Genomic DNA, 23199 nt, shown 5'->3' with positions numbered 1-23199 from the left:
TCTCTCTCTCTCTTTCTCTTTGGTTTTTCGAGACAGGGTTTCTCTGTGTGGCCCTGGCTGTCCTGGAACTCACTTTGTAGACCAAGCAGGCCTCAAACTCAGAGACCCACCTGCCTTTGCTTCTACAGTGCAGAGTTTAAAGGTGTGGGCCACCATGCCTGGCTGGCTCGGAAGAACTTTGAACCCCAGATCCTCTTTCCTCAGCCTGACTGCAAAACGTTTGTTTGTGAAAAGCTCTATGCAGTAGTCCTGGGTTTTTTTTCCAAGCTGGCAATGTAGACCAGGCTGGCCTCAAACTCCCAGGAATGCTCCTGCCTCTGCCTCCACCTTCAGAGTGCTTGGATTAAAGGCATGTACCACCTCTGCCCACCTGAGTACTGGAATAACAACAGTCACATGCAGCCATGCCCAACGGCATCAACTGTGGGACAGTGGAGAGCAGAGCTACTCCAACTTTATCTGCCTTCTTTATTAGGAGTAACTCCCTCATCACCAAGGGTGTTTTTGCAAGGAGAGCATACCCAGGCAGCTTGAAAAAGCACTCTGCTGACCCTCCATGGTCTCCAGTCCAGTCAGCCACACCTCCCCTTGGACTTATACGGTCATCTCTGTTGATGTTGCCTGTGTGGGAATCTTGTTTACTGGGTGTCTGATTTCCTCTCAAAGGTCAAGCTGGAGTTTGGGGCACAGCGGACTGAAAAACATTCCTGGCTTCTGAAGAATTAGGCACTTGATTTTGTTGGCTTAAAAACAGTTTGCTTCGTGGCTGGCTGTCATGGGTATTAACATAGACTGAGCAAGACCTGGAGCAGGTCTCCGTCCCCTTCCCCTGTTGAAGGGCATGCTTCATGCCCAAAGAGTATCTGATGCGGACCTGGAAGGCTCCTTCAGCTGTCTTAAGTGCTGATGACAGGCTGGGCAGAACACCATGCTGGCTGTCAGCCTGCTGAGGGACAAATCTGGACGGGAAGGGCAGCCTCGAGACTAGCCAGTTGGGAAATCGCATGAAGCCTGGTTTCATCATGAGAATTCCCAAGGCATTAGGTCAGCCTCTTATGTTGTCCTCCTCTGTAGGCTGCCTACTTTGTGTTGGGGGTGACTGCACTGGATCTTTGCAGCATCTCAGGCCACCCGCCAGATTTATACTGTGAGCCTGGGCTACTCACCACCAGTGGGCTCTAAATTGAAGAGTAAGAGATGTTTCCCTTGGGTCTGGCCCAGGCATCCGAGCCCATGTGGTGGTAAAATGGCTCCCTAGTAGATGTGGGGTGTGGCAGGTGCAGGGCAGTGGGTGTCTGAAGAGACTGCCAACTCAGCTCCAAACAGCTCCTTTTCCTGCCCCACAGCAGGCCACATTCCCAGACCTGTATTTTGGTTAGTGTGACAGGGCCCCAGAGTCATCTGGCCTGGGCACAAGCTTTGTCCTTCCCCACCCCCAAGAGAGCTCTCCCATAAAAGAGCTGAGCTCGCTTCATTGGGTGCCAGGTGCAGGGAGAGCAGGGGGGACCATGGACTTCATCAGCATTCAGCAGTTGGTAAGGATGTGAGCGGAGGGTGGGGGACTGTGGAGAAGTCAGCACAAGGCACAGGGACCCAGACCTGTGACAGGGTCAGGGTAGTGAAATCTGGCTGAGGGCAATGGGTACTTTTTGGAATCCGAGGGTCAGGTCTCACATGAGGGGTGTCAAGAGAGGAAGGACAACTGGGGAAGAAGCTGGGTAATAGATGGAGAAACTCGAGTTTCTGGGTCTGTTTGTTTAGTTTTGGTGAATGTGGTCCTGGGGGTCCATCTTGGGGCTTCACACATGCTAGGTTGGCACTCTACTGCAGAGCTGCACCCCCAAGCTTGTAGGTTTGCCTTTGTCTGGATAATGGAAAGGAAATGGTGAGTTACTCTGGAAGCCATGAGTAGAGCTGTACATACAGTTCCTTTAGCTCAAGGCCAGGGCAGTCTAGATGGAACTTTCCAGAGGGTCTGGCCACTTTAGAGGTGTTCTTGGGCTCCTCTGGCAGTGAGAAACAGCCATGGCAGTGCCACCGTGTGAAGTTGGTGATGCGGGGCATGGTGGGTATGAGGCACACATGCCTCGCTGTGGTGCAGTGGCCCCAGCTGGCTCCCTCTGGGAGGTAGATGGCAAAGCTGGGTCGAGAGGCTTGAGGTTGTTAAAGTGGTTTAGACGGGAAGGCTGGACCATTTGGCCAGAAGTACCCTCTGTGTTCTCCAGCTCCCCAGGCTGCTAAGGGAATGGGTAGGCTGTAGGGGGATGGTCACTGAGCCCATTTTATAGAGGCAAAAATGTAATTTCTCTAAGACCCGAGGGCTGAAAGCAGGGATTTGGAATTTGACCCAGGAGTCCTCTTCTCTAAGGTTGGGTCAGCTGGCAGTATGGCATAACCTCGCAGGAATCTGGCGGTAGAAGCCCAGGGTGGAAGCTAAGGTGTCACCTGGCATGAACCCAGCAGTATAAATAGACTCCACCCCCCTCAACTCTGTGATCTGCTGAGAGGGGCAGCCAGTCATTTCTCCTGGGCCTTGGCCATTGCCACAGTTGGTGGTGTGTGTGTGTGTGTTGTGTGTGTTGTGTGTGTGTGTGTGTACGTACGTATGCCAACAGTGCAGCCCACCAGGAAACGTTCAGCAGGAAGAGTCTGACTGACTACCAGGTTCACATCTGGCCTTTGTACGTCAGGTCTCTGCCATCTTAATGCCCTGGCACTGACTTCAAAGCATCCCTACCGTTGTCCCGATTCTTAATCTAGCCTACGTGTCCTGCAGGTAAGTGGAGAAAGAGTTGGTAGGAAAGCGTTGGAGTTTGGACGTGGAGTTCCTGATCCTGGAGGCTGGCCTAGTGGCTGGACGCTGGGACCCCAAGAGGCTGTGGCCCGGGAGAAACTAAAGTTGGAGGAAGAGAAGAGGAAGAAAGTGAGTGTTCTTGGGATAGGGGTGACAAGAATGGGACAGTGTGGGAATCTGTGAGCAGTGAGGCTTAGAGCACGGCTTCTGTGAGCCAAAGTGATGGGGTACTTCTTCAAAGCAGAACTAGTTTAGCGAGCAGCCTGCACCGAGTCCCTACCCTGTGGCTGATGTCTGGCTTGGGCGTCTCTTCTGCCCTAGCTGGAAAGATTTAACAGCTCCAGACTGACTCTGGACAATCTGACAGACTTGGAAAACTTGGTTCAAAGACGAAGAAAGAAACGACAGAGATGCAAAGTCCCCCCCAGGGAACCTGAGTCTGGGGTTGAGGTGAGTGAGGGGGTAGAGCTGGTGTCTGGAGCACAGATGGCCTCCTGTTTGGGGGCCTGGGAGGAACGGATGCAGGGGCCACAGCTGCACAGCTGACACATAGGTAGCGCATGGAATGCATCCCAGACCCTTCCTACGGAAGGACAGATGATCCCAGCACATTTCATAGCACGCCGTAGCAGCTGCTTGGCTTCTTGCGACAGAATCCCTGGGAACTTATGGGCTTATCTTGACTCACTCAGAGTATAGTTCACTGTTGTGGCAGGAGCTTGAGGGAGCTATCACACAGCAAACACAGGCAGGAAGCAGAACAGAGCATCTTGTCCAGCAGAGACATGTGTGAAGCACCGTGTAGGTGCTAGGAATTGAACCTGGATCTTCTGCAAGAATAACAAGTGCCCTTAGCTGCCGAGGTCCTCTTCAGCGCTCACTTTCTGGAGCTTACTTTTTTCTTCAGTCAAGAACCTCAGCTCACCAAATGGTCTCACTCACATGGTCCGGTGGTTAGCATCAGCTAGCCTAATCTAGATAATCTCTCCCTGATGTGTTCTCCTATGATTCTAGATCCTGTCAAACTAACAGAATCAAACATCACAGGCAGCTAGCTGTAACCACGTGCTGGCCACTGGGGACTTAGCCACACTAACAGGTGATTCCAGTTTGTTGAGGTGCTAGACATGTTGAGTAGGGCTGTCCTTCGGCATCCACTCACTGCTCAGCTGCTTGGGGCCTGGCTCATGTTCTGTGTGCCTGCCCATATCCAACATCCATGGCAGAGGGGCATCTTACCCCTAGAGTAGAGCCAGGGGTCTGGCCTCATCCAATATAATTACAAGTGTGATGACCATATTTCCAAGAGGGTCACATTCCGAAGAAGTGAGGTTACGATTCAGAATGTGCATGAGGGCACAGGAACAATAGGTACTTAACACTTCGTGTTCTGAGTGCCCCGCAGCTAGAATCAAACAGGACCAGTGTGCTGGGCTAGCCTGACGAGACAGCTGTGACAGGTGTCTCTGGGCTTGGGGACTCAGTTCTGTCCTGTTCTCCTCCAGCCTCAGCCCCAGGTCCCACTGGAGCCTGTGGGCCTGGAAATGTTTCTGAAGGCAGCTGCTGAGAACCAGGAGGCCCTGATTGACAAGTACCTGGCAGACGGAGGGGACCCCAATGCCCATGACAAGGTAGGGAGGGTGGGTGAATGAGCACATGAAACCTGTGTGTATGCCATTTGAATACTTTGGTCCTCACCTGAGACACTGGGAAACTCTGACCTGTCCTAGGAACGGAGGGTGTGCTGGTGGGAGTGGGTTCCTCTAGGGACTAGCTCTGTTCTCGTGGTCTAATTTTGTTTATGCTCCCAGCTCCACCGCACAGCCTTGCACTGGGCCTGTCTGAAGGGCCACAGACAGCTGGTGGACAAGCTGCTGGCGGCAGGGGCTGCTATAGAAGCACGGGATTTGGTAAGTCGCAAGGGTGGTCCTCGTAGTGAATGTGGTGGCTCATCTAGTTAGCTGCCCTGTAACCAGTGGGTCAGAGCACCTTGATACCTTGTGTTGCAGCTGGACAGGACACCTGTGTTCTGGGCCTGCCGTGGGGGACACCTGGACATTCTCAAGCAGCTGCTTAACCAGGGAGCTCAGGTCAATGCACAGGACAAGGTGAGGGGCAGGGGCCTGCTCTGGGTGGTAACCTGGTAGGGCCAGCATCCAGGGAGTAGAAACTCACCCTGAAAGAAGGCACAGCCCAGATGCAGCACTACACCCCACTTACCCCTAGATCTGGAGCACCCCTCTCCATGTGGCAGTGCGCATGGGGCACTCGGACTGCCTGGAGCACCTCATTGAGTGTGGCGCCCACATCAATGCACAGGATAAGGTGGGTGTTTGTGACTGGAAGTCGTCTGTGTCAGCAGCATGTTCCCACCTGGGGCTCATAGCAGTGACTGCCTGCTCTCCCACAGGAAGGGGACACAGCACTCCACGAGGCTGTGCGCTACGGGCACCACAAAGCCACGAAGCTGCTGCTGCTCTATGGCGCCAAGCTGGGCATGAAGAACGTGGTGAGTACCAGCCAGGCAAGGCTGGTGCTGAGGTGAACCCAGCACCTGGCGGGGAGGAGACTGACCCAGTGTCCTTGTTCACAGGCCTCCCTGACACCAGTGCAGCTGGCTCGAGACTGGCAGCGGGGCATCCGGGAAGCCCTCCAGGCCCACGTGGGGCACCCCCGCACCCGGTGCTGATGACTGGCACCCGTGGGTCACTCACAGCCACCATTCCACACCCACCCACCACCCCAGTCCCAATTTCTCTCTGGCTTTGCTTCCTTGGGCCTGAGGTGACAGGTAGAGCAGGCCTCCTGGGTTTCAGTGAGGAACACTGTTCCCTGCCAGGGCTGGAGCAGAGGACCACAGGGCAAGAAACAAAGGGGTCCAGATGAGGCCAGGGCACAAGTGAGCAGACGGGTGCTACCCTCAGCTAGGTCTAGGCCTCGGTCTACCAACCCTCAGACTAGGAGACTGGTCTTGGCCTGTCTTCCTGAAGGAGACATTTGGATGTGGCCAGCAGCTGCATCCATGGCATGTGAGAAGAGGCCACCTGAGTGCCAGGCACCAGTGCAGGTCACATCTGTCCTTTGGGCAGCGTTTCTCCTGGGACTTCATTTCTAGCAGTAGCGACCCTGGTAGTGAGTGTCTGGAGTAGTTCCAGCCATCTCTAGTCTTCAGCACTCTGAAAGGGGGGTGGTTCTGGCAGGCTGAGGGGCATGTCAGCAGGACTGAGGCCCCACAGAAGCCAGTACCTACCAGGTTGCCCCGGAAGTTGGAGAGTGATGAGCTGGAACTAGTGTTACTCTGGAGAAACTACCTAAAGGCTTCGGGCAGCCTGCTTGCCTTATGTGAGGGTAGGGCGCTGGGTGCCGGGGATTGCTTGTGGCCCACTCAACTCTTGGGGCGGTGGCCCGCAACCCTAACTCACCCTGAGGCTCTAATGCCCCCTGGTGCTTGAGAAAGCACCCGGACTAGGATCTGTAGGCCCTGCACACTGAGGAGTCCTGCACCTTGCTTTGGGACAAGGTCAACAGTACACATACCTCTCTGGTCCCTGTGCTGACTGGTGGTGTAAAGAGGACTTCACACAGGCTCCCTCGTGGCTGCCTTCCTTCTAGCTGTTTCCAGCCTCACTGGTGTAAACTTGTACTGCGGGCAGGCTGGCTCCTTAAATGCCAGGAAGTTGCCGAAGCCACAGCTGAGTGAAGGGGCTAAAAGGTGAAGGCTCTGCCTCCCGCAGAGCCCCCCAGCTGAAGCCCATTTTGCAGCAGTTATATTTTGATTAATTTTGGCAGCCTCTCTGGCCATCGTTACTATGTGAAGGACCTGACTAGTGTTCCCTCCTAGGGGCACATATGTATCTTTCCACGGGGCAGACCCTGCCCCGTCATACCAGCCTGCGTGCACCTCGACACTAGGGCTGTGGCCAACACAGACATTCAAGACTGCTCAATATGACGACTCCTCAGAAATGAGGACACTTAATTGACACACACAGCACCTTTTTATACAGATCAATGGTTTCTCATTAAACTGATTATTCGCCTCAGCTTCGTTGTCTCATGGGGACTGGAGGAGGCCAGATATTGGGCTATACAGCAGAAACCAACCCAAAGGCCTTGTCATCCTCAACTGCAAAGACTAAGACCATCACCATCGCAGCTGACAGTATGACACAGTAACAAGTGCTCTGTGTGTGTGTACATGTGTTTCCACACATGGTACATGTGTTTGCACACATGGCTCTAAGTAAGGCCCTGGATCTCTGCTCCTTGATGGACAAGTTCAGAAAACCACACTTCTTGACTTCAGCTGTTCTTAGAATCACTACAAGTTTTAAAAGTCATGATGTCTGCTGTGTGTGGCAGTGCACAACTTTAATCACAGTACTGACAGGTCTGCCTCTTGAGTCCTGAGTTCAGGGCCAGCCTCATTAACATGGTAAACTCCAGACCAGCCAGGGCTACACAGTGAGACCTTTCTAAACAAAGTCCTAATGTTATTAGGTCAGAAGCCCTGAAGGTGGGCTCCAAGGATTGGGTGAGGACATGGTAATCTTTGCATATGAGCTAATTGTAAGGGATCCTAGGTGGGTGGTGGGTCAGAAATACCTTAACAGTCCAGGATATAATACAAACAAAAATCTATTCCCTAATATTAGTGAACACACAGTTCTATTACAACTGTTTAAGCCTAAAAAATATAAGATACTAAAGTCTACAAATGGATTAGAAAGCATGACTGTCAGCTCTTGCCAAGATGATAACTTACAGGCTTTTAACACAGACCAAAACCTACCAAAACCCAAGCCAGATGTAAACAAGATTACTCTAAACTTTGTAAGCAAATGTATACCCCAAACAATCTGAACCACATGGCAGCTCCTTCCTATATAATCCTAGCACGTGAGTGGACTAAGGATTGCTTTGAGTTCCAGTCTAGGCTGAACAGCGTGAGAATTTAAAAAAAATAAATAAAAGGGGGGAACTAAAAGGCAGGCATGGGTCTCATGCTTGTAATCTCAACATTTGGGAGGCTCGGGCGGCTCTGAGGTCAGCTTGCCCACAGGCTCACCTTTCCTCCTTTTTTTTGAGACAAGATTTGTCCTGGAACTCACTCTGTGGAACAGACTGGCCTTGAAAACAAAAGATCCACCTGCCTCTGAGTGCTAGGATTAAAGGCATGTACCACCATGCCCAGCCTGGTACCCTATTTTAAGAGAAGAGAGGAGGCACCAAAGTGGGTTCAACTTTAGTGATCAAGCGTGTAGTGGAAAAACTAACGTGAAGTAGTTGACAACTCAGAGTGCCTCACAAATACACCCAAGTGGCTTTACAACAGAGGGAACACATCCATCAGTAGGCTAAGTAGGAAGGTGGGGAGGGACAGAAAGCAGGATTGTGAGTTTGAGGCCTGAGCCTAAAAAACAAAAACCAACCAACCCCCACTAACACCAATGACAAAGCAGTGAAGAGCAGCAATACGGATTGTTCTTCCAAAGGACTCAGGTCCGGGGAGAAGATGGCCTCTGTAAGCAGAAAGCAGAGACATGTACACACCCACACACCCACACAGCTATGACCCGTCTTATTTATAGAAACATTATTTCAAAACGGATCGCAAGCTACTGTGTAAAACTAACTATTAGGAAGATATGCATTTGAGACAGATATGGTAAAAGTGCAATGGAAAATTTGATAAAAATGAATGTAATCAGAAAAACCTTTGATGAGCCAGGTGTGGCGGCACACACCTTTAGACCCAGCACTTGGGAGGCAGAGGCAAGTGAAATGCATTTGAGGCCAGCCTATCTGTGTACAAACTCTTGGCTTGAAAACCCAAAACCGAATTCCACCTATACAAGACCCTGCTGTGAGAACACAGCTCACTGTTAATATTGTTACTGAGAGAACATGCCTATGGCAGAGGCCAAGGCCCAACACTCCTTTGAGGTCAAGCCCAGATGAACCCAGGAGGACCCACCTCAAAGGACAGCCCAGGGATTAAAAGTCTTTAGTATACAGGCTTTGGGGACACAACTCAGACCTAGACTACAGCACTACACAGATTAAAATTTTTGCAAGCCAAAAATCCAACCAAGGATTTTAGAATCTGAATATTTAAAGAGCTCTCAAGGAAAAAAAAAGGGGTCGGTCGGGGATGGAGATGCATGAACACGTGGGAAGGACCACAGACCGGTCGCCGAGCTGAACACGAGCAGGCTCGTATTTGGACGCCATCAAGGAAAACCAGACAAGAACCACAGCAAAGTGCTGCTGGTCACCTGACCACCCAGGGGGTTTGGAAACCCGACCATTCCTACATTTAAGCTTGTGCACAGCTACACCAAAAGGCCAGGCGGCTTCTTTTTAAGGTAAACATCCAGCACCTGTGCTGCTGGCACTTCCCCAAGGCAGACACCAATCTTCACACCGAATCTGTATGTGAATGTTCATAGCAGCTTTATTTTGAAAAGGCCAAAAACTGGAAACAACCCAGATGTCCTCTGACAGGACAATGAATACACAACGGGACACCATTTGGCAAGGAGGAGGAACACGCCACTGACACACTGACCTGGAACAGTTTCCAGAGCACGACGCTGAATGAAGAAGTCAATCCCAAAGGCCACATAGTGCACGACCCCTTAAATGACATTTTTGAAACGACAAAATGACAGAGTTGAGGAATAGTCTAGGTCTCGGGCTTAGGGCCGGGGCAGGTGGCTCTGAGGGACAGTCCAGGGGAAATCCTGGTAGTGACAGGACAGCGGGTACTCAGGTCTATAGAGGTGGCAGGGAAGCAGGGCTCCACAGCCCTGCACACTATAGTTCGTGAGATGGGGAAAAGCCAGATAAAGGGTACGTGGGCTCTGTCTGCATCTTTGCCACTTCCTATGAATCTGCAATTACTATAGAAGACAACATTAGGTCAAAAGAATCAATGGCTCCAAGTGCATCCTGGCATCTTACCCCAGAATCCAATTACCAAAAATCAAAGAAAAAGTAAAATCTAAATCAAGGCCACAGTAAAGAGTACTCCAACGTTAACATTTTAGTTTTGAGACATGTAACAAGGTTATTTAACATGTTAACTTTAGGAGAAGCTGGTAAAGGGAACAGGGGACTCTTCTAGGAGGAAGTGAAAACCACTTCAAGACCTCAGCTCTGGGGGTTCACGGTGAGCACAGGTAGCCAAGGTTCTAATTTGATTCTGAGGTTCAGCCAAAATTCAGAATTCTGTTTTGGAGACAGGTAATTTTTAAAGTATTTGTTTCCGACCCAAGTTTGTTCTTAGAGCATATTCCATTACAGTTTCTTTTCAGCAAGCATTCCACTGTTCTCTTGGCCTCCAAGTCTCACAGGGGCCCACATTCTTTTAAGGAAGGTTCCAGAAATCCTCCCTCCCCACGCCAATCTATGGTCCCCATAGCTGAAACTGTGGAAAGAAAGTGTAGGTAAATTAGAAGAGAAAGACAGTGTCTTCCCATCCCTGTGTCTCTAAAACATCACTGGAAACAGAAAAGCGCACAGAATTTGAGTATTTCAGAGATACGTGAAAACCTTGACTTCTTAGCAAGCGACAAGGATGTAGCAAGCTCACAACTGGTCCTCACTGACTGCTGCTCTACGTTACAGCTGCACACTTTCCTGGATGCTCAAGGCAAAAGCACAGGACAGGAACAACAGGTGGGCATGGCCCTGGGTCAGTCAACTCCAATCTTTGGCCTTCCACACATGACCTCAAACAGAAACCCATAATACCGTTCATTGGTGGTGCTGTGCCCAAGCGGGAAAGAAATGCAAGCTGACCCTGGGCCAGCCTGCTCATGACGTGAGTCAGAGGAGCTTCCTCCACAGGAGGGAGCAGAACCAGGGCACAGACTTATTGGGGAGCTGTGCTCTTAGATTTGGCACATGAAAAACTGGGGTACGTAAATCAAAATCTGGCATTGTAAAAGAAGCCAAAAAGTATTCGGTAGGGCCATGGATTTGAACACTTCCCATCAGAACCCACCACTCTTGTTTGCTCAGAAAGTGGCGCCAGCAACAGAGGGTTGGCCAATCAAAAGCAAAATGAGCACAGGCCAAGGCCATGTAAAGGCAGTGGCTGTACCCACATGGCACTGGGCTCAGGGAGACATAAACACAGTGCTGTTACAGCATCGGGGGAAGCTGGGCCCTGGGGTCTAGAGATGCTGCTGCTTCTTTTGTCCCCTCGGAAACAGGCTTCTGGAGGGCTGCTCTGTCAATCCACCTCTTCAAGGACAGCAAGGAGGGCTGGAGGCTCTGGCACTGAGGACGCCCAGGACCCACAGCTTATAAGGGCCATCTAAAACGTGGCCAGGATAGGGGACAGGCTGGCATAAAGCTCCTGCTTGGTTCTCCCAGCTCCCCACATGCTTGTCCATTCCCAGCTCGGGGCTGTCTGGCAAGCAGTTATACTCCTGGGTTCCGCCCAGGGCTCTCCTCCACTGGGATGCTGGGTCTGCTGTTGGTGGACCCTAAGGAAAAGGGAAAAAGAAACCGGCATTCACACTAGTCAAGGGAGCAGGCTCTGCAAAACCAAGTACTGAACCTTTAGGACAAAGAGCAGCAGCCTGTACAGATGGGCCTCAGGACACCTCAGGAACCATCAAAGCCGTTAGGACATGGTCAGCAAGCTTCAAGAGAGAAACCCACTGTAAGGCCAGATGCCACCCATGAAGGACAAGGACCGGCTATAGACTATCCTGTCATTGGTCTGTAAGTGTTGTTTTCCTTCTTTGGGGCAGGAGGATTTGAGACAAGATCTTATGCAGTGCAGGCTGGCCTTGAACCTTAGACCCTCCTATCTCTACCTCCTAAGAACTAGAATTAAAGGCGTACCACTACAGCTGGCTTTAGATTTAATTTTATTCATTTCATTTTTCAAAGTAAGCCAGCTTCTCTTATACTGATTTTGGTGTGTACAGATGCACATGTGAGGGTATGTGTGTATCGTGATGTGTATGGGGCTCAGAAGACCATCTCTGAGAATCAGTCCTTACCTTCTAAGGTCCTGGGGACTGAACTTGGGTCATAAGGCTTGGCACCAAACATCTTTACCCACAGAGCCATACTGCCAGTCCTTATTTTGTTTTGAGACAAAGTCTTGCTTGGCGGCCTGGAATTTACCATCTAGTGCAGAGCGACCACATACTCAAGGTAGTCCTCCTGCTTCATCCTCTAGAGTGCTGAGATTATAGGCATGAGCCATGGTACCTACAGGGTGCTATGTAGTTTTTACTTCAGGAGGCTCAGGCAGCTATGCTGGGCAAAAAGAACCTTCTGTGGATGATCAAGAGCCCCTGTGCTACAGTTATAAGAAACCTACTGTTCCAGGACTAACCAGGTATCTCATGTCCCCTTGTCTTCTAGAAAAAGTAAATACTAGGAAAGTAAACTAGAATACCTCTCCCAACTCCTCCCACTGAGAGACGTACACCCCAGCCTGGGAAGCTGCTGAAGGATGGGGAAAGGAAAGCAAAGGAGGGAAGGGGATATTTACCTTGGCGTTCTCTTAAAACAAAAAATGGTCACTAGTCCACAGTCATTTATCAACTGCAGTTTCCAAGTGTGCCAAAGAGGGAAAGGTGGGCTGGGAAGGCTGAAGAGAGCAGAGAAAAGAGAAGAGGAAACAGGCTGTTGAGTGGCAGGGACCCGCCTCAGCTCCACACCAAGAGGAAGGCTGGGGAGAGCTCTGTACCACACAAGTGTTGCTGGGACCACAGAGGGAAGTCACCAATCACAGGGCTGTACGGTGAGCAGTCCCAGGAACACGCTATGTGGGGGACTTACATCTGAATCGGAGGCCGGGGCGGGAAAACTTGGCCAAGGGCCGAGAGTTTAGGTTTTGCAAGTTACCCACTGTCCCAACTACGCAGCTGCACCTTTGCCACTCAGAGGCAGCCAGACACAACCCAGACAGATGGGCAGGCCCTAATAAACCTTATTTATAAGCTCAGGCAGCTGATCAAATCAGGCTCTTGCACCATAGTCTGCTGACCCCTGAAGTAGGCCAATTTAAAGTTCTTGTACCTTTCAAATATTTCAACAAAGGCACTTTTCTGTCAGGGATTTGGTGCCCAAGTCCACAGGGCCTGAGTCTCTCTGAACTACTTTAATCAGTTTCATTGAAACCAGCTCTGTTTAGTAACACTAATCTCCTCAGAGACAGGGACAGACACAGGAAGACCCCAGAGTTAGGCAAACCTCAATGGGGCAAGCATCAGGTCCTATTTAGGTGAAAATTGCCAACATTATGCTGGCAAACAGGGTGGATAAACCATCACACAGACGAAATGGCCCACAAGCCACTGTAAATTATTCTTTTGTAAGACAGCCCAAAGAGTAGGCAAAGCCAAGAGGATTTTTTTTTTTCGAGACAGGGTTTCTCTGTGTAGCCCTGGCTGTCCTGGAACTCACTCTGTAGACCAGGCTGGCCTCGAACTCAGAAGTCTGCCTGCCTCTGCCTCCCAAGTTCTGGGATTAAAGGCGTGCGCCACCACCGCCCAGCTTAGCCAAGAGGAATTAAAAAAAAAAAAATCTCTAGACCCCTGAGGTACAGCTTGCATGGCAGAGAGCTGCCTCGTGTGGGCAAGCCTCTCAGTTCAATCCCCTAAGCACTTGGAAAGAGAGGCAGGGAAGGAGAGGAGGAGGAGGAAGTGAAGTGGAAGGGGAAGAGAGAAGGGGAGGAGGGAAGGAAGGGGAGGAGAAGAGGGGAGGAGGGGAGGAGGGAAGGAGAGGAAGAACACCCTGGTGGACAGCTCCCTCAGAAGACGGGAGGACTATACTGTTCCCAGCTCAGGTCTGCACTCTGAATACAGCCTGTAGAGCCCGAGCAGTGGATGGAGCCAAAACCACTCGTGTTTTAAAAACAAGTTTCGATGAAGCTAACGTGACCATGTGAATGTGGAAGCTGGGGTATTTTACAACATGCCACGGTAAACACTGTAACATGGTCTAAACATGCCTTTCTGAAACTGAAGGTGGCCCATGCCCACAGCCAAGACTACAAGTTCTGCCTCACAGGCTGTTCCCCAGGAATACCTAGAGCTCCATGGAGCCCATGGGGCTGGGTCATGGGTCTCTGTCCTGTGTACTTGTGCATCACCTGATTCAGAAAGCAATTTCTGCCGGACAGTGGTGGCGCACACCTTTAATCCCAGAAAGCAATTTCTACTGTAAAAATGTGCTCGTGAGTGATCTCACATGACCTCAGCTCTGAGTTCCTGGGAGGCTGCAGCCACGGGCCCTCATGTACTGGACAAGCCCAGCACCCCCACCACTCCTTGGCAAGGGGAGCTCTGCCAGTGCAGACAGTCAGCTGTAAACATGGTGCCTGCGGAGTGAATGACTTGTCTCCCTAGGGTGGCAGAATGGACTGAGGGACAGGCACAGCCTGCCTGCCCGCCCGCCTGCCCGCCAGCCTGCCTTCCAGAATACTTCCAAGGCTCAGCTTGACTGATCAAGTCAAGAAACCACAGAAAAATCCTGGCTTTTCACCACACACCACTGACTCTGTGGGGCAGGCTAATGTCTACCCACAATGCAAACTGCATCCCACCCAAGCATTTTCTGCTTCTAGCTCTACAGGCCTTCACATGTGTTGAACACTTCATCAAGTGTTCCTTGGCCCTGGCAAACCTGATTCTCTAGACCTAACCCTGATCATAAGTGGGTTGAGGGTTTCTAAACTGAACATCTCCATACTCATCAAGAACTAACTAAGTCATCTAGAAGAGGCCACACAGAGAAAAGGCTGGGCTCTATTTGGAGTGCCGATTGATCTATTAATTCAGTATAATCCAAGTTTCTACAAACAGCAAGAAGGGAAAGGATGCAGAGAAACAGAAGGATTCGAGACAGAGAAGCAGGGAGCAGAATCAGGGTTCCACACGACCTCTGGGCCCCAGCACTTCATGATACACCATGTGGCACTTACCTGCTGTCTCTCTGGACTTGTCACCAAGGAGCCTGGTCTGGCTGCCTGGGATGGCCTGGAGCTCGGCATTCTCTGGGGATGGAGGCAAGCTTTGGGCTCTGGTAGCCAGGAGTGCATTAAGATACTGCAGCCGTGTGACCTAGAGGATAAGAGAATAGAGAAATTACCCAGCAGGCACCCCTGTGAGGTGCAGACAGCAGAGCTCCCGCCTCCGAGTTCTGATAGGTAGGACTTTAAACTGGTGAAAGGCAAAAAGCCTCTGAGCCAAGAGGTTTTGGTTTTTGGCCAAGTGTCAGGATTGTTAACAGAGATCAGATGTAAGGTTTCCAGACAGGCCCAGACCCCAGTAGTCCAGGGGAGCAGGAGGCCCCACCACTCAGGGTGTGAGCATGTCTTCTCGAGCTGAGTTCACTCTCCATCCTCACACCGAGCAGCTGGACCAGCCCCTTGGAGCACAAAGGCAGTCAAAAGGAGCACCACCATGCAGCCCAGACAGTCACCTTGATAAGCTGCAGGTCAGAGAGGGCCCTCACAGTGTAGTCAGGACAGTATGTGCAGGGGCGGGTACTGTCGGCTAGTTCAGGCTGCAGGTCGTGGCGGATGAGCTGGCGTGAAGACACTGGGGACTGGTGAGCTACGGAAGTAAGGATAAGAGGCGGTGGAATCCAACAGGACAACGGTACAGGCCCCAGGGCCTACCCCTCAAGTCACCTTTGAGAGGGGACGGTGGGAACATGGAAGATGGGGGGCCACCCTGGAGCGTTTGCAAGAATCAAGTGGGTGATCAAGATAAACAAGGAAGAAATGCAGCTCTACCCTCTATACTGCTTGGTGACAAGTAGCTCGTTCTGGGCAGACACAGAGACCTGCCGCAGCAGCAGAGTGTCAAGGGCAGGTCTGCTAGCCATATCCACAACCCTCAGCTCCAAAGGGGCCATGGCTTACCTGAAGATGGAGCTGTCAGGGCAGACACTCCATAGTATGTGAAGGCCCCGTTCTCAAACTTCAGGCCCTCTTTCCCAATTTCCACCTCGACCCTGCCCTGGGAAGACGACAGAGGCGGACAGGTTATCTCTCCCATCACAGGGGAGTACAGAGAGGCCCTCAGCTGCCATGTTTAAGGGTGTAAGTCTGGATCACTCTCAGGCTCCAGGCCTGGGCAACCATGGTTACCTGCAGGATGAGGATGAAGTAGTCTACCGGCTGGCTGCGCTGGTACAGATAATGGTGTGCGGCCAAGCGGTTGTTCTCGTCAAACGTCACCTCCTGGTTGACACTGGGATGCTTCAGCAGGTGCAGCAAGACTTTCTCAGAGACTCGCAATGGGCTGAAGACATCCACCTCTGCCCCACGGTGGGAGAAAGGGACAGTGTCCACTGGGGCCCAAATGGCCTGTCATCACACCTGCCTCCTGCTGCCTCCTGGGCTCTCCCAGTGGCCCCTGGGCTGCGGTAGTCCACACAAGAGAGCCAAGAGGACACACAACATGAGCCAGATGAGGGTCCCAGAGCACGCCTTACCAGGAGACATCAACTAGCTCTGTCCAGCTCGCTAGGAGGCTGGTGTCTGGCCTGGGTGGTTTCTTGACCCTCTGGGTGGTGAGACCAGGGGCAAGGACCACCCTTCACCCTCACCTCGGGAAAGGAAGCGCTGGGTGGCCAGGAGCAGCTGAGGCGAGATTTTTACTTTATATTCATCATCAGACACCTTGAATAAGGAGAATTCCTCCTTCCGCTTGAGAGGGGCGCCCAGGGCAACAGTCTTCTTCCTCACCTTTGTGTCTGCTGGGGTAGTGAACAGACAGTGTGAGTAGGCGCCAGCACCCAATGATGAACACAGACAGAGCAAGTGCTTCTGCCGCCTATACCTTCTGCCCAAGGTTCAGGGATTTCAGGGAAGATATCACCAGGACCCTAAGGAAACAACTTTGGGGCTGCTTCCTGTAAGACACTGAGCTACTGTGCCCATCAGACAATAATCCTAGTGCACTACTGGCCACGCCCAGAGGAAGCCTGGCTCTCCTGCTGTTAGGGTTACAGATACCCATGTTTGACCATCGCCCATAGCAAATGGCAGCAGCTACCCTGGTGACCTGCATCAGCCCAGAACAGAGCCGAATGCACAGACACAGCAGTGCAGGGTCCCAAGCGGCCATGTGGGGCTCCAGCTATCAAGGGTCCCACAACCTGCTTGGTAAGAAATAACTTTTTTGTTTGTTTGTTTTGGAGACAGGGTCTACTATGTAGCCTTGGCTGGCTGGGAACTCAAGAGATTCACCTGCCTCTGCCTGGCTAGGATTAAAGCCATTTTTTTTTTTTTTTTTACCTGTGTGCAGAAGGTGACCAAACTCAGGCCCATTCAAGCTAGACAAATACTCTACTACTGAGCTTCATATCCAATTCAAAGAATGCACAAGGAGCTAAGCACAGAGGAATGTGGGCTGGCAAACACAGAAGAAAGGCATGGCTTGTATGGAGGGGCAGCACTAGCCCATGCCAGAGGAGGGGAGGTCTGGTCTGGCTGGAGCTCCCGCCTGTTTTCAGCAGCATCAAGACCCACAGGCCTCTGATAGAAACGCCCTTCAAGCTGCTGGAAGGGCTCTGAGTTAGAGAAAAGCAGCTGTCAAACTCACGGTAGTCTTCAGACTCATCCAGAATCTCGGACCTGATGATCTCCTCAATGACGTCCTCCAGGGTGACTAGGCCCAGCACCTCGTAGAAGGGGTCGCCCTCGCCCTCATTGTTCACCTTCTGCACAATGGCCAGGTGGGACTTGCCTGTAGGAGGGACACTTATTTGCAGCCTGCAGGGACCCCCTGACAATTGCTAAGTCTGCTGAGTCAGAGGCACTGGGTTGGAGTGCCTGCTGGGTTTCTAAATTCCTTCCAAACTTTACTGCCAGTGCTATGGCTGGCCAAAGCTAGCAGGCAGGTGCCATTCCCACAAGGGCTGATCTACCATGGGATACAAACTCGTGAGGCCAAGCAGGGAAGGTCATGAGTGCAACGTGCAAGTTTTGAATTCTCAAACCCAAAGGCTGGGTTCTAAAAGGTCACTCAGAGAAGCCTCAACTCAGCTCCCTCCTTGCAAGTGTGGGTGAGTCCCTCTGGTCCCACTAACAGGAGAGATTAACATCTCCTATATCCCTGACTTCTTTGAAAAAGGCTCACGATTCTGTGGCCTGCTGCAGAATGGCCAGGAGGATTCAATCATAAACGGGAGAAGTCCCCCGCCACGTGAACACATTGGAAGACACTGTGAAGGGACAGAAGGCCTTTCCTAGGCAGCAGGGGAACTGAAAGGGAGGCTCTAAGGAATAACATTGTGTCCCCACTGGACAGGACTGAATACTCCCCAGGGCGGATGTACAATCTGGCTAGGCCAGCTCCACAGAACCATGGCAGGTATAACTGCCCTGAGAGGCTGAAAGAACCAGACCAAAGGCTTTAGAATTTTCATTTTTGTTAGTGTGTGTGCATGCACGCATGCGTGCATAGATCTCTCTCTCTGCTGGGAACAGAAACCAGGGCCTCCTGTTTTCTCACTACTGCCAGCACTGCCTCAAGCCCCTTTGCTCTCTTCTTTTTTTTTTTTTTTTTGTTGTTTTTTTTTCGAGACAGGGTTTCTCTTTATAGCCCAGGCTGTCCTGGAACTCACTCTGTAGACCAGGCTGGCCTCGAACTCAGAGATCCGCCTGCCTCTGCCTCCCAAGTGCTGGGATCCCTTTGCTCTCTTCTAAAGCAACCATGTATGTGTGCACACTGAGAAAAACCACGTGGTCGCATTCCTCCCAGCATCCGAGGTCTGACTCATCTCAGCACCATGACAATCACTTGGCTTCTGACAGATGAGAGAAAACCATACCTCAAGCTGGCGAAGGCAGAGGCTGAGTGAAAGCTTACCCCTAATCCTTCCTCTGCTTCAAGAGGCCTGTGGGGCGGGCAGGGAAGAAAGCAGGGGTTGATTGCTTTACAGAAAACACAAGTCATTGCAGCTCCAAAGCATTTTCTCTTTCAGGCACAAAATAATCCCTGCCAGGGGGCACCTCTCCTCAGTGGACACATTCCCAATCTAATGCTGCTTGAACTGACATCATGGAACAGGGCCCCAAAGGGTAGCAGACAAGATACCAGATACAAGATCAGTGGCCACCACAGACTCAGATGCCTGGCAGAGTGGAGAGAAGTGATCAAAGTGACAGGAAGACTGTAGTATGCCCTTCTTTGTGCTGGGATCAAAGGTGTGCACCACCACTGCCTGGCTGTCCTTTGTTCTTAAGAGGAGTTGAGAAGAAAAGGACCCACATGGAAATACAGGATCGCAGAGGCCAAGGAAGCTCCTCATTCACCACAGGGCTGAGGAAGTCAAGGGGGACAGAAAGGACCCCACTGCTTCTAGAAGGCATGTTACTGAACAGCTTCTGGAACAGTCTATTTAAACAGAGAGGTACTCAACCCCAAGTCCTTCAGCATCAGGATGCTTGGTTCTCCAGAGGACAGACTGCTTGACTAACAAGTACCTGGCTCTAGGTTCCCTCCCTAGCACTTGGAGGAAAAGTCAAGGACATCCCACTGCTGACCTCTCCTTATACCCCCCACCCCTTCTCTTACAAAGTGGTCTATCCCCTTAGCTTTCAGGACATTCTGAGACTCTTACTTCCACTGCCCAGCCTGTTTGCGGCAACTTTTCTAGCCTCATCTTCCTGCTTTGTGTTCCCAGGCTCTGGAGATAGATTAGTTAACCCTGTGTGCAGTCCGTATCAGCTGCCTGCTAGGAATCTACCTCTTGGGACACAACCTCCAATGTAAGAAAATATTCACCCGCTCCTGGCTCCAGCCCTTAAGGAAGCCAAAACACCGTAAGACTCCGAGGCATCCTCAGTACAACCTCTGGCTCCACGGCCCTAAGCCAAGCACAGCACACGTTCTCTATTCTACCTCCTAACGCCTCCCTGGGTCACCTCCTCAGGCCAATGTGGCTTCCCTGAGTCACTGGTGTCCACATCAAGCACCAATCAGTGAGAACCAGACACTCTAGGTACAGGATGCACCAAGCACTTTAGTCAAGCGCTTGGGTGGCAGAAGCAGGAAGATCTGAGTTCACAGGAGCCAAAGGCACACAATGAGACCTTGTCTCCAAACACAGAACACTGAGGCAGTGCTGCTCCTGGCTCACAGCCCTGCTGATCAAATGACCCACGTCTGTAAGGTGACACACAAGGGCCCCACTTGTCTTCCCTCTGTGAACACTTTAACTAAGGCTCTGGAAAATGAAAAACAGCTCTCATCCTTACAACCAGTACTAATGCCCGAAGCTTACATTCAGTTATCTCCAGACAATCCTTATCCCCCTACCGTCCTGACCTGAGCTGCAGAGACAAAGCACAGGTCCAGCTGGAATGGGACACTATGACCAATATCTCCCCTGCTAACCACCCCTCCCTCCATCCTGCATGGTTTCAAATTCAAATCCTCCTGCCTCTGTCCTCACCTGGGACATTTCTTTCCTATTGACACAGGTGAAGCAGAACTTGCTCTGGCAAGACATATGTCACTGTCCTTGGTGAGATGAGTAATCCAGAGAGAGTTTGAGGCATCCAAGGGACTGTGATGGTCTGTCTCTATAAAATAGACCGATCCCTCCAGGGTCACCTTGAAAAGGCTAATGTGCCGGGCACTAACAAACCTCATCTCCCAGGAGTGAGTCACTAGACTGACAAGCACCCCAGACCTAAGTCTCTCTTCTTGGGTAAACTATAGAGGAAGAGAGCCTGGGCACTCTTCCTAGGGCCTGGGAACTCAAAGGAGGCAGGGCCGGAACAGAACCCTGCTGGCTGGCTCCCACTCTGTGAGAAGTGACTGGCTTTAGGTTATAGCAGCCCAGACACCATACTATTTATCCACTCCCTAGAAAGAGTCTGCAGGACCAAGTTATAGGAAAAGCCAGGACACACCTGAGAGGTCAGACACAGTCAGAGCTGCTCACTCAAGCCTCCCATTCACCTGTTCATGATCTACACACAGGTCTCCTGCAAAGACAAGGGAGACTGGGCATGCAGGGTGCCCATGAGAGCCTGGCACACGCTGTGTTTCACTGACAGACCCTGGGGCCTGAAAACCTGCCGGTTAACCAGTTCAAGGGGGTTTGTTCCATTTGCTCCATCCTATCATACAGCCACCCGGTGCACATCCACCCCGAATTCCACCGAAGCACATCTGGCGCGAAAGGAGCACCCAGGCTCTGGGAAGCAGCCTAAGGACAAGGACGGAGTGCTGCTGCACAGGAGCCTACACCTTGTTGTTTTTGTTTCAAGACAGGCTTTCTCTGTGTAGCCCTGGGTGTCCTTGAACTCACGAGATTTGCCTGCTTCTGCTTCCCCAAGTGCTGGGACTGAAGGTGTGTGCCACCTGCCCTCTAGAGGTCCACATATTAACATGTGGAGCGCCTCATAGACTTTTCTTTCAACCTTAGTAGACGTTCAAATACATTTACTCTTGCAGAAGACCTGGGTTCAGTTGCCAGTACCCATACGATGTCTCACAACCATTTACAACTCCAGTCCCAGGGGATCTGAAGCCCTCTTCTAACCTTCTCAGGCACCAGATATACACAGTGTACATAACACTCACACACATAAAACACGTAAATCTTAAAAAACAAAAAAGGCTGCTCAAACACCATTGAAAGGAGTTGGGAGAGGTGAGAGTCCCAGAGACATTAAGGCAAAAAAGGGGAGACTGAACTGGGGATGTGGTATGGGACAAGTGAGCAGCTGGCATGTGCTGAAAAACAATTTAAATGAAAGGGAGGAGGCTGGAGAGATGGCTCAGCTGTCAAGAGCACCAGAGGACCCAGGGTTCAGTTCCCGGGCCCACAGAGTGGCTGTCTGTAACTCCAGTCCCAAGGAACCCAGCGCCCTCTTCTGGCTTCCATAGGCACTGCATGCACTCATACACATAATAGAAATCTCAAAAATAATTTTAAGAGGGGGGTTTGGGGGAAGCCAGAAGGGAAATTAAATCATTATTAATGAGTTGCTTTCGATGACATTAAAATGAAAGTTCTCTCAGTACCCATAGGAAGCATTTATGAGTCCCTCCTAACCCCACAATCTGGTAGGCCAGGAACGATCACAGATCTAGCTAATTTAATGTTAAAAAGGCAAAGACAACAGTTTCCAGTTACCTAACCCTCTTGACATCATTTTAGTTACTATCCAAGAATCTGGGGCAGCTAGGAAGTCCAAGTGCACAAAACGGCCCAGGAGAAGGAAACCTCTGGGATTACAGCCAAGTAGGCATGCTTGCTGCCTGCCAATGGAACTTTTATTCATTCATTACTTTTGAGACGGAATCTTTACCCCGGGCCGGCTTCCATCCTTTTAAGTAGGTAGACCACTGCCTGTATGTGGTGCTGGGGAGTGCTCAGGGCTTTGTGTATGTTATGCAAGCACTGAGCTACATCCCCAACTTAAAAAAAAAAACAAAACAAAAAACAAATAGGGTAACCAACTTCCGATCCTCCCGCATCAGACTCTCACAGCACTTCCTTCCGCTTCTAAAAGGTGGGTCTTTAAATATTTCCAAAGGTCATTCTCAGGTGCAAGGCTATCACTTTCTGGGAAGGGTCTCTGGCAGGGCGAGACCCTTTCTAATAGGGGCATCCCTTTACCTCGCTTGAACTCCTCCAGGACAGCATCCAGTTTGGTGTCGTTGAAGACGAAGTGGAGTGGATGGTTGTAGAAGCGAGTGATGGTGCTGAGCGGCGTACAGTCCTCGGGGTCCACGAAGGCCAAGTCTTTGAGGTACAGCATGTCCACGATGTTGGAGCGCTCCTCCTCGTACACTGGGATGCGCGTGTGGCCGCTCTGCATGATGCTGGCGAGGACGCTGAAGTCTAGGACAGTGCCAGAGTCCAGCATAAAGCAGTCTTCGAGCGGCGTGAGCACGTCCTCCACGGTCCGGTAGCGCAGCACTCCCTTGCTGAGGTCGCTGTAGGGGTCGCCGCCGCCGCGCGCCAGCTCCAGCACGCGCTCCCGCAGACGCCCCGGCCGCGCCGCCAACTCCAGCAGCTGCCCGACAGGTAGTGCCACGGGCAAGGTGAGCAGCACCGCCAGGCGGCTGAGGCCCAGCGCGCGCGGCGCCAGCGCCAGCGCCCAGCGTCCGCTCACGGCGGCCGGGAGCACCTCACCCACCAGGAACACTAGCCCCGCACAGCCCAGCACGGCCGGCACGGCGCGCTGGCCGGCCGCCCCGTACAGCAGCACCGCCAGTGCCGCCTGCGCCAGGCTGGCCAGAAGCAGCAGCGCGCCCAGGGCGCAGCCGGCCCAGCGCCGCGCGGGTTCCAGGCGCCGTGCCGCCGCGCGCTCCGCCTCCGAGCCGCTCTCGCGCAGCACCTGCACCTCCGCCGGCGCCAGGGCCAGCGCGCTCAGCTGCAGGCCGCGCGCC

At 51.8% G+C, this 23199-nt stretch overlaps 2 protein-coding genes across 5 annotated transcripts; one reads left to right on the top strand and one right to left on the bottom strand.

Annotated features, from left to right (window-relative positions):
- Positions 1-68: 68 nt before the first annotated feature.
- On the top strand, positions 69-6837 carry Ankrd23 (ankyrin repeat domain 23). Of its 4 annotated transcripts, none has more exons than XM_028775493.1 (9): positions 69-1044; positions 2777-2923; positions 3116-3244; positions 4300-4425; positions 4606-4704; positions 4804-4902; positions 5021-5119; positions 5205-5303; positions 5388-6837. In XM_028775493.1, exons 4-9 carry the CDS (start codon positions 4339-4341, stop codon positions 5481-5483), a joined length of 579 nt encoding a protein of 192 aa, XP_028631326.1. In that variant the 5' UTR covers positions 69-1044; positions 2777-2923; positions 3116-3244; positions 4300-4338; the 3' UTR covers positions 5484-6837. The 4 variants fall into 4 exon arrangements, with proteins under 4 accessions (XP_028631326.1, XP_028631324.1, XP_028631325.1 ...); XM_028775491.1 differs by lacking the exon at positions 69-1044 and adding an exon at positions 1272-1535; XM_028775492.1 differs by lacking the exon at positions 69-1044 and adding an exon at positions 2543-2681.
- A 2390-nt stretch (positions 6838-9227) lies between these two features.
- On the bottom strand, positions 9228-23192 carry Cnnm3 (cyclin and CBS domain divalent metal cation transport mediator 3; the record flags this gene model as incomplete). The annotated part of the gene is made up of 8 exons (XM_028775469.1): positions 9228-11292; positions 14754-14892; positions 15254-15387; positions 15699-15795; positions 15927-16096; positions 16388-16537; positions 17386-17529; positions 22424-23192. Coding segments are annotated over 8 exons (1668 nt in total), but the record flags the coding sequence as incomplete, so codon positions are not given.
- Positions 23193-23199: the final 7 nt, after the last annotated feature.

This window comes from Grammomys surdaster, unplaced genomic scaffold, assembly GCF_004785775.1.
Source record: "Grammomys surdaster isolate TR1022 unplaced genomic scaffold, NIH_TR_1.0 255, whole genome shotgun sequence".
In the NCBI taxonomy this organism is placed as follows: Eukaryota; Metazoa; Chordata; class Mammalia; order Rodentia; family Muridae; genus Grammomys; species Grammomys surdaster.
The sequence above is the reverse complement of the archived record's forward strand: the minus strand, read 5'-3'. Positions and strand labels throughout refer to the sequence as shown.